Source organism: Coregonus clupeaformis, chromosome 40, assembly GCF_020615455.1.
Source record: "Coregonus clupeaformis isolate EN_2021a chromosome 40, ASM2061545v1, whole genome shotgun sequence".
In the NCBI taxonomy this organism is placed as follows: domain Eukaryota; kingdom Metazoa; phylum Chordata; class Actinopteri; order Salmoniformes; family Salmonidae; genus Coregonus; species Coregonus clupeaformis.
Window position 1 is genome coordinate 13,461,743 of NC_059231.1, and position 9,084 is coordinate 13,470,826.

A 9,084-nucleotide genomic window follows, 5' to 3' on the forward strand; every position below is an offset into this window, starting at 1 on the left:
TCACACCAGATACAGACTAATTTTCTGATCCACACCCCTACTTTTTTTAAAATGTTATCTGTGACCAACAGATGCATATCTGTATTCCCAGTCATGTGAAATCCATAGATTAGGGCCTAATGAATTTATTCACAGACCCAGTTTAAATCAATCCAGGTGTAGGTCTAACTCTGGTTTATAAACCAAGAACTAAGAACTAAAAATCTCAGATTACGCCCCTATGGTCTATGATTCAATATTTTTTGTTGAAGATTATTAACCATAGTTCAGGAATAATTTAGGCCATGTCTATGAAGTCAAGTTATTATCATAGAATTCATTCAATCCAATGTAGTCCTGGGGTAGATAGATTACATCTGTGTCCATGAAGCTGGCCCTTTATCTCCCTATTTATCTTATCACAGCATGACATGACATCTTAATCTAACAATGTATATGCGTCAATATACAACTGTGATTGATTGTTTCTGTCACGCCCTGACTCAGGGGACTCGTCTATGTTGAGTCAGGGTGTGTATATTCCTTGTTGCATATATTCTATGTTGTATTCTAGTATGTATAGATCTATGTTGGCCGGTGTGGTTCCCAATCAGAGGCAGCTGTCGCTCGTTGTCTCTGATTGGGGACCATACTTAGGCAGCCTATTGGCACTGTCATGTTGTGGGATCTTGTTCCGTGTAAGGTATGTTGTGTGTTCTACCTTGGACTTCACGTTTCATTTCGTTTGTTGTTTTGTCGTTGTGTTTATAAGTTAATAAACATGTACGCATATCACGCTGCGCCTTGGTCTGACCCGTCATTCAACGAATGTGACAGAAGATCCCACCAAACGAGGACCAAGCAGCGTGCCCAGACGGAGCGAATAGCCAGGTCACAGGTGGGCAATTTGTGGTCATGGGAAGAGATATTTGCGGGGAGAGGACCATGGGCTAAGGTAGATGCCCAGGCAGGAGAGGTGCAACGGCAACACGGAGGAGGCCGGTCGAGGAGGAAGCCCGAGAAGCAGCCCCAAGATAATTCTTTTGGGGGGCACACAGGGTGGTTGGCGGAGCCTAGTGTCAGAGCAGAGCCAACTCCCCGTACTCACGCGAGGAAGCGTATGACTGGGCAGGCTCCGTGTTATGCGGAGCTACGTACTGTGTCGCCAGTACGCCGGCACAGTCCTGTACGTCCTATGCTTGCACCACGCACGTGCCGTGCGAAGATGGGCATCCAGCCAGGACGGGGTGTGCCGGCTCAACGCTCCTGGTCTCCAGTACGCCTCCTCGGTCCCACATATCCTGCGGCAGTTCTAGGAACTGTATCGCCAGTGCACGTGCATAGCCCAGTGCATCCTGTGCTGATGCCTCACACATACTGTGCGGAAGTAGGCATTCAGCCAGGACGGGTTGTGCCAGCTCTCCGCTCCAGACCTCCAGTCCGCCTCCACAGTCTGGCCCGGCCTGTTCCTGCTCCTCACACCAAGACAGTGGTGCGCGTTGCCAGTCCGGCCTGTTCCTGCTCCTCCCACCAAGACAGTGGTGCGTGTTCCCAGTCCGGCCCGTTCCTGCTCCTCGCACCAAGCCAGTGGTGCGCGTTCCCAGTCCGGCCCGGCCCGTTCCTGCTCCTCGCACCAAGCCAGTGGTGCGCATCGCCAGTCCGGCCCGGCCCGTTCCTGCTCCTCGCACCAAGCCAGTGGTGCGCGTCGCCAGTCCGGCCCGGCCCGTTCCTGCTCCTCGCACCAAGCCTGTGGTGCGCGTCGCCAGTCCGGCCCGGCCCGTTCCTGCTCCTCGCACCAAGCCAGTGGTGCGCGTCGCCAGTCCGGCCCGGCCTGTTCCTGCTCCTCGCACCAAGATTGTGGTGCGTGTGTCCAGTCCGGCACGGCCTGTGCCCGTTCCACCGGTGCCTGGTCCGGCACCGGTCGGCGGCTCCACTCCGGAGCCAGAGTAGTCCGCTCCACCGGGGTCCAGTCCAGCTCCGGCCAGCGGCTCTACTCCGGAGCCAGAGCAGTCCGCTCCACCGGTGCCTGATCCAGCTCCGGTCAGCTGCTCCACTCCGGAGCCAGAGCAGTCCGCTCCACTGGTGCCTGATCCAGCTTCGGTCAGCTGCTCCACTCCGGAGCCAGAGCAGTCCGCTCCACCGGTGCCTGATCCAGCTCCGGTCAGCGGCTCCACTCCGGTGCCAGAGCAGTCCGCTCCACTGGTGCCTGATCCAGCTCCGGTCAGCTGCTCCACTCCGGAGCCAGAGCAGTCCGCTCCACCGGTGCCTGATCCAGCTCCGGTCAGCGGCTCCACTCCGGAGCCAGAGCAGTCCGCTCCACCGGTGCCTGATTCAGCTCCGGTCAGCGGCTCCACTCCGGAGCCAGAGCAGTCCGCTCCACCGGTGCCCGATCCAGCTCCGGTCAGCGGCTCCACTCCGGAGCCAGAGCAGTCTGCTCCACCGGTGCCCAGTCCAGCTCCGGTCAGCGGCTCCAGTCCAGACCATGATGTCAGCCCCTCTCCAGGTTCGGGGTCTCCCACACCAGGGTCCAGTTAGGGCCTGGCGTATCGTGGGAGGAAGGAGAGGGGAAGCAGCGCGCCGAGGTCCAGACCAGACCAGGGGCGCAACAGGGAGGCGGAGAGTAAGAGGTCGTCACGCCCGGAGCCGGATCCGCCTCCGAGGCGGAATGCCCACCCGGCCCCTACCCTGTTATGTTTATGTTGTGCGGTCGGAGTCCGCACCTTTGGGGGGTACTGTCACGCCCTGACTCGTATATGTTGAGTCAGGGTGTGTATATTCCTTGTTGTATATATTCTATGTTGTATTCTAGTATGTATAGATCTATGTTGGCCGGTGTGGTTCCCAATCAGAGGCAGCTGTCGCTTGTTGTCTCTGATTGGGGACCATACTTAGGCAGCCTATTGGCACTGTCATGTTGTGGGATCTTGTTCCGTGTAAGGTATGTTGTGTGTTCTACCTTGGACTTCACGTTTCGTTTGTTGTTTTGTCGTTGTGTTTATAAGTTAATAAACATGTACGCATATCACACTGCGCCTTGGTCTGACCCGTCATTCAACGAACGTGACAGTTTCATCCAGACAACTTGGCGTTTTGCGACATATGAGGCATTAAAAAAAGTATCTACTGACAGGGATTTCTTGAAAATTTGATTGCTGACATTAATTATTTGGTGGGATTGTATTAACAGTGGACTAATGGATAAAATACTTAAAGGTCGTTTTTGGTTGTAGTATTCCTTCAACACAGCATGACATGACATCTAAATGTACCAAGGTATAAAGGTCAATGTCATATACAACTGTGATTGATTGTTTCATACACACACAACTTCAGTGACCTTACAGCCTGTTGGGCTTTGAGCCAAATATCTGAACACAGACTGACCAGGTTAAAGGGGCAATCCACCATTCAAATAATAACAAAGCCGTAACCCCGCCACTTGTTTTGGTAAACAGCTGAGGGATGGGGCTTGAGAAATGTTACCGCTCTCAAATTCATAGACAAGAGCTATGGATGCAAGGACTGACCATCCAAGAGATTCAAATTATAGTTTTAACCATGTTTTGAAGCTATACAGTGTATGTTTACATTGACATTGTTTACAAACATTGGAGTAAAACAAGCTTGTATTTGGGGTTCTGATGGGGGTATGACAGTTGAACTAAGCTCACAAGACATAAGTTATATTCTTCAAGAATCAATGGCTATATATCTTTAATTTAACAGTCAAAATGGATGTAGGAACTGCAGATTGTATTTGCAGATGCAGAAATAGCATATACTATTAGAGATGTAGGAATACACTTCAAGGTTTTTTTAAAGAAAAAGGTTATGACATAAAAAGAAAATCATAAATTACAATTGTTCCACTATTTCAGCCATGTAGTAAATGCATCAACCTGACACATTTTGAGATTCTGAAAATGTAGCCCGATGAACTGAAGGCAAAAAAAACTGCATCTCTTTGGCACTGCAACAGTATTTGTCATTATTTAATTATTTGTATTCGACTACTGCCAGAGTTGCACTTCCATTCTTATTGAGATAAGTGGATATATGGTGCAAGCTTGCAATTTGAGATCCAACTACAGTATTGGCTCCTGCAATCAGGAATATCAGAGAAGCTACAGTACAGCTACGGTGGGAACAGAGTTTACAGAGGTAAGACATTCAGTAGACGTTATTTTAAAAAATGTATGGAAATATTTACATTTGAAAGTAGTTATAAGATATAAATCTTAGGCTATGTTAATGATGTAGGGGGGTTCGCAGTCTTTGGCAGTACTCCTGTGTTGATGCTCTGAATAGCTGGCTAATGGTTATGCTACAAATTATTGGAGGCTAGATATCATGAAAACTAGCCATATTAAGGTTGGGCTTTGCCCCACAGTGTATGATATACAGTAGTCATATTGACGAGTCTACCTTTAACTAACTGGCAAGTGTTTGCTTTCAGATCTTGAGGTAACATGCCAAAACAATATGCTTTCATACTCCATCTTATCATGGGCAGTACTGTCATACTCACAGAAGCTACACCATCCTTCCGATCAGGTTTGTAGTGATAATTGGTAGTGTTTTTAATATAAAAAGATGATACAAATATGCTGGACTGAGACGAATAAGGAACTATGAGATTAATAACTTTAAAAAATAGAGAAAATAAAAAAGGGCTTACCTTGTTCACTTGATTATTTTTCTTACCTTATTCAGGTAAGAAGAATATCTGGTTGGTTCTGAAATGCACAACATTTCTGTCTCCTCCTCCTCCACCTCCTCCGTTTCCTCCATCGACACGGACATCTGCCCTACTGGTAATGGACATAGCAAACAGCACATAAACAATTAAGACTATGTTGGTTTACAGTGTAACATGCAAGTTAGATGTCTGTCATATGTTCTTGCTGACTGTTGTTTCAGGTTGATATAACTGAACATCTCAGGGGACCAAAGGGTGAAAAGGTAGTACTGGCTTGATTTCTATATACTGCAACTGATAATAATAATAATCATCATTTTTATTAAGTTATTATTTATGCAGTTAATTTTCACGGTTTCTCTTTAAAGGGCTGCAAAGGACCAAAGGGTCAGATGGTACGAATATATACATTATAATAAAAAAGAATACATATGATTTATATGAGACTTTTTATAATGACACTAGAATGCATCAGAAAGACACACTCAGGAGTGGGGCAGTTATGTGACTGGACATTGTCTTGCAGGGTCGACCCGGTCAAAAGGGAGAAGAGGCAACCCAAGGTTCCCCTGGTGTGATAGGACCCATAGGCCAAAAGGTCAGTGACACAATCTCAAATGAAATTGGGCTCCATTTCTGGTATATAAGTTGTGGTTTGTTTAATGGATCGGTATAGAGAGTGCTACAGGTATCCAAAATAAGTTTTAGTTCGTCTTTACTTGTCGCTAGGGAGAGAAGGGGGACAGAGGCTGGCGTGGTTTATTCGGTGACATTGGCACACCTGGAACACATGAGGTAAGTTATCCACATAATAACTAATGCTGTGTTCTACCGGTATATTTCACGCTGCTTTTACAACAAATGTACATGTATGTTTTTACAGGGTACTCAAGGACGCACTGGTTCAAAAGTAAGCTTTTACTGCTATAATAATTCATTGTATAACAAATAATATACTTAACACAATAATGGTGTATGTCTAGCGGCACGCAAACTAAAATGACACATGAAAATGTGATGTTTATGATATAAACAGGGCGAGAAGGGACTGAAAGGTGACCCAGGACAAAAAGGTAGAAAGGTGAGTTGTCAATCAAGTTTCAATCACAACGTCACATGTACTTTTACTCAACCCTCAACCTGTGTGTTATTTAACAGGGTTCCACTGGAAAGCCTGGTCTCCATGGACAGAAGGTGAATGAATACATTTACATTTTAGTAATTTAGCAGACGCTCTTATCCAGAGCGACTTACAGTTAGTGAGTGCATACATTTTTCATACTGGCCCCCCGTGGGAATCGAACCCACAACCCTGGCGTTGCAAGCGCCATGCTCTACCAACTGAGCTACAGGAGGCCTACAGAATAGCCGGCATTCTCTTACATTAAGTACTAAAGATGCTGAAACAAACCCCTTAGCCAGCAAACTTGGAATTTGGAGAAATGCCAATGAACAGCAATCATTGAAAACATCTAATTGAAGAAGCATTTTGTGGCCAATTTTAATGATTACATTTTTGATTATATATTTGTATGCTTAATGGTTTAGGGTGACCGAGGACTAAAAGGATACACTGGATTGCAAGGACTGGATGGACCTAGGGGAGCTCCCGGGCATAGAGGGACAATGGTAAAGTGCCTCTGTAGCCTACAGCTTTCTCTGAAAATAATTAATTTGGCAATAATGATGAACTATCTTTCATTTTCAAAGGTTAGACTAAACAAACGTCCTTTGATGTTGTTCTGCACTACTCCATATTGTATTTAGGGAATAAAAGGTAGTCGTGGACCGCATGGGTTAGCTGGATATCATGGAGTTGTGGGCAAACAGGGCACAACAGGAGAAACTGGTGCTCCAGGGGAAGGTTAAGTATATTATTGATATCATGTATCGTATGTACCCTGAATATACAAAACATTAAGAACACCTGCTCTTTCCATGACAGAGACTGCAACTCAATATTAGGAAGGTGTTCCTAATGTTTGGTATACTAAGTGTATATCAATACATTATTATGTAGGCCTACAATGCCGTGAAAAAGCATTTGCCCCCTTTCTGATTTTCTCTATTTTTGCATATTTTTTATACTGAATGTTATCAGATTTTCAACCAAAACCTAATATCAGATAAAGGGAACCTGAGTTGACAAATAACAAAAAAAAAAGTTTACTTATTTTATTTATTTAATTAGCAAAGTTATGCAACACCCAATTCCCCTGTGTGAAAAAGTAATTGCCCCCTTACACTCAATAGCTGGTTGTGTCACCAAATGCTTCCTGTAGTTGTTGATCAGTCTCTCACATCGCTGTGGACGAATTTTGGCCCACTCTTGCATGCAGAGCTGCTTTAACTCAGCGACATTTGTGTGTTTTCAAGCATGAACTGCTCATTTCAAGTCCTGCCACAACATCTCAATTGGGATTAGGTCTGGACTTTAACTAGGCCATTCCAAAACTTCAGATTTGCTGCTTTTTAGCCATTTTCATGTAGACTTCATTGTGTGTTTTAGATCATTGTCTTGCTGCATGACCCAGCTGCGCTTCAGCTTCAGCTCACAGACGGATGGCATGACATTCTCCTGTAGAATTCTCTGATACAGAGCAGAATTCATGGTTCCTTCTATTAAGGCAAGTCATCCAGGTCCTGGGGCAGAAAAGCATCCCCAAACCATCACACTGCCACCACCAAGCTTGACCGTTGGTATGAGGTTCTTACTGTGGAATGCAGTGTTTGGTTTTTGCCAGGCATAACGGGACCCATGTCGTCCAAAAAGTTGACTCAAGTTTGCCAAAAAGCACCTGGAAACACCTAGATGATCATCAAGACTTTTGGAAGAATGTTCTATGGACTGATGAGTCAAAAGTATAACTTGGGTCCCTGTTATTGAGTGTAAGGGGGAAATTACTTTTTCACACAGGGGCATTGGCTGTTGCATAACTTTGTTTATGAAATAAGTATGTAATTGTTGTGTTATTTGATCACTCAGGTTCCTCTTATCTAATATTAGGTTTTGGATAAAGATTTGATAACATTCAGTATCATAAATATGCAAAAGTGGAGAAAATTAGAAAGGGTGCAAATACTTTTTCACGGCACTATATATACAATATTCTGAGTATAAATTATATATTATGAGATATTATGTCAACAGCTACTGATGTAGCTGATTTTAGCCAGTTGTATATGATTAAAAAACGTTATTGTGTTTTTTTTCTAGTATATGTTTTTCCAGGACACAGAGGGGAGAAAGGTCATAAAGGACCTTCTGTATTTTGTAACTGTTCTTCAGCAAATTCCTTCAAGCCAAACCCTGGCACAGGAAGATATAATGATGATAAGGCCATATCTGTAAGTGTATAGTAAGAAAATCACTTTTCTATGCTTGAATAACATCATGATGTTTGGGTGATATCAAACATCTTAATCATTTAATAATGTGATCACTTTTTTAACCTCTTTGAACCATCCGTTGAATACCTTTTTTAACCTTTTTATTCTTTAACAATAGATTTACATTGTGAATGGTGAGAGCGAGATGTCGGAGTTAAGATCTGAAAATGTAATGGTCCTGAGGAGAGATACTCGCATGCTGTTCGTCTACAGTGGCTCTGAATGGATTGATGTTATGGCTCAGGTAAACATGCACTGATGTTTTAGTACGTATGACACGCTTAGGCTACATTTGGAAAAGTGTCCATGTCTGCATCCCAAATGGCACCCTATTTCCTATAGTGTACTACTTTTGACCAGGGCACCTAGGTGTTGTGACACTAGGACTACTACCCCATAGGGCTCTAGTCAAAAGTAGTGCAATATAGGGAATAGGGTGCCATTTGAGCTACACCCCTGTTTTTTCACAATGTTTTGTCTAATCTCATTGTTTTCCTATTGAACACACTCTTGGTGTTGGCGACAGAACAAACAACCCACTGCATCTGCTCTGTGACCACCCTCCTGCAAGAAGCACCCCCATGTAGTATGTAGTTCTGTCCTTGAGCTATTGTTTATTAATGTTCTGTATTATGTAATGTTTCATGTTTTGTGTGGACCCCAGGAAGAGTAGCTGCTGCTTTTGCAACAGCTAATGGGGATCCTAATAAAACACACAAAAATACCCACAACAAATGAAGAAGCCCCTACCTTCTGCTTTAAATTCAAAAGTGTTATGGCATGTCTTTCACTATAGGCTACTGTGTAATAAAATAAAATAAAAATCACATTATAATTTCTATGTTCTGTCTGTCCAACTCAGTGCACTGAATGTCCACACCATGTAATGAAAATGTTCATAAAATATATAAGATTTCATGGACATTTTTGTTAAATTTTTACACATACACACGACATGTCAGTTTTAGGGCATAAGCTTTTTGGAGACAGTACCGGTGTGGTTAGAAATATTGTTT

The 9,084-nt window shown here is 44.1% G+C and overlaps 1 protein-coding gene across 1 annotated transcript; it reads left to right on the plus strand.

The window, feature by feature from the left end:
* Positions 1-4,449: 4,449 nt before the first annotated feature.
* On the plus strand, positions 4,450-8,851 carry LOC121555175 (acetylcholinesterase collagenic tail peptide-like). Its single transcript, XM_041869002.1, has 14 exons — positions 4,450-4,533; positions 4,693-4,793; positions 4,900-4,941; positions 5,047-5,073; positions 5,205-5,276; positions 5,408-5,473; positions 5,562-5,588; positions 5,715-5,759; positions 5,837-5,872; positions 6,227-6,307; positions 6,446-6,542; positions 7,896-8,026; positions 8,187-8,312; positions 8,595-8,851. Exons 1-14 carry the CDS (start codon positions 4,485-4,487, stop codon positions 8,622-8,624), a joined length of 930 nt encoding a protein of 309 aa, XP_041724936.1. The 5' UTR covers positions 4,450-4,484; the 3' UTR covers positions 8,625-8,851.
* Positions 8,852-9,084: the final 233 nt, after the last annotated feature.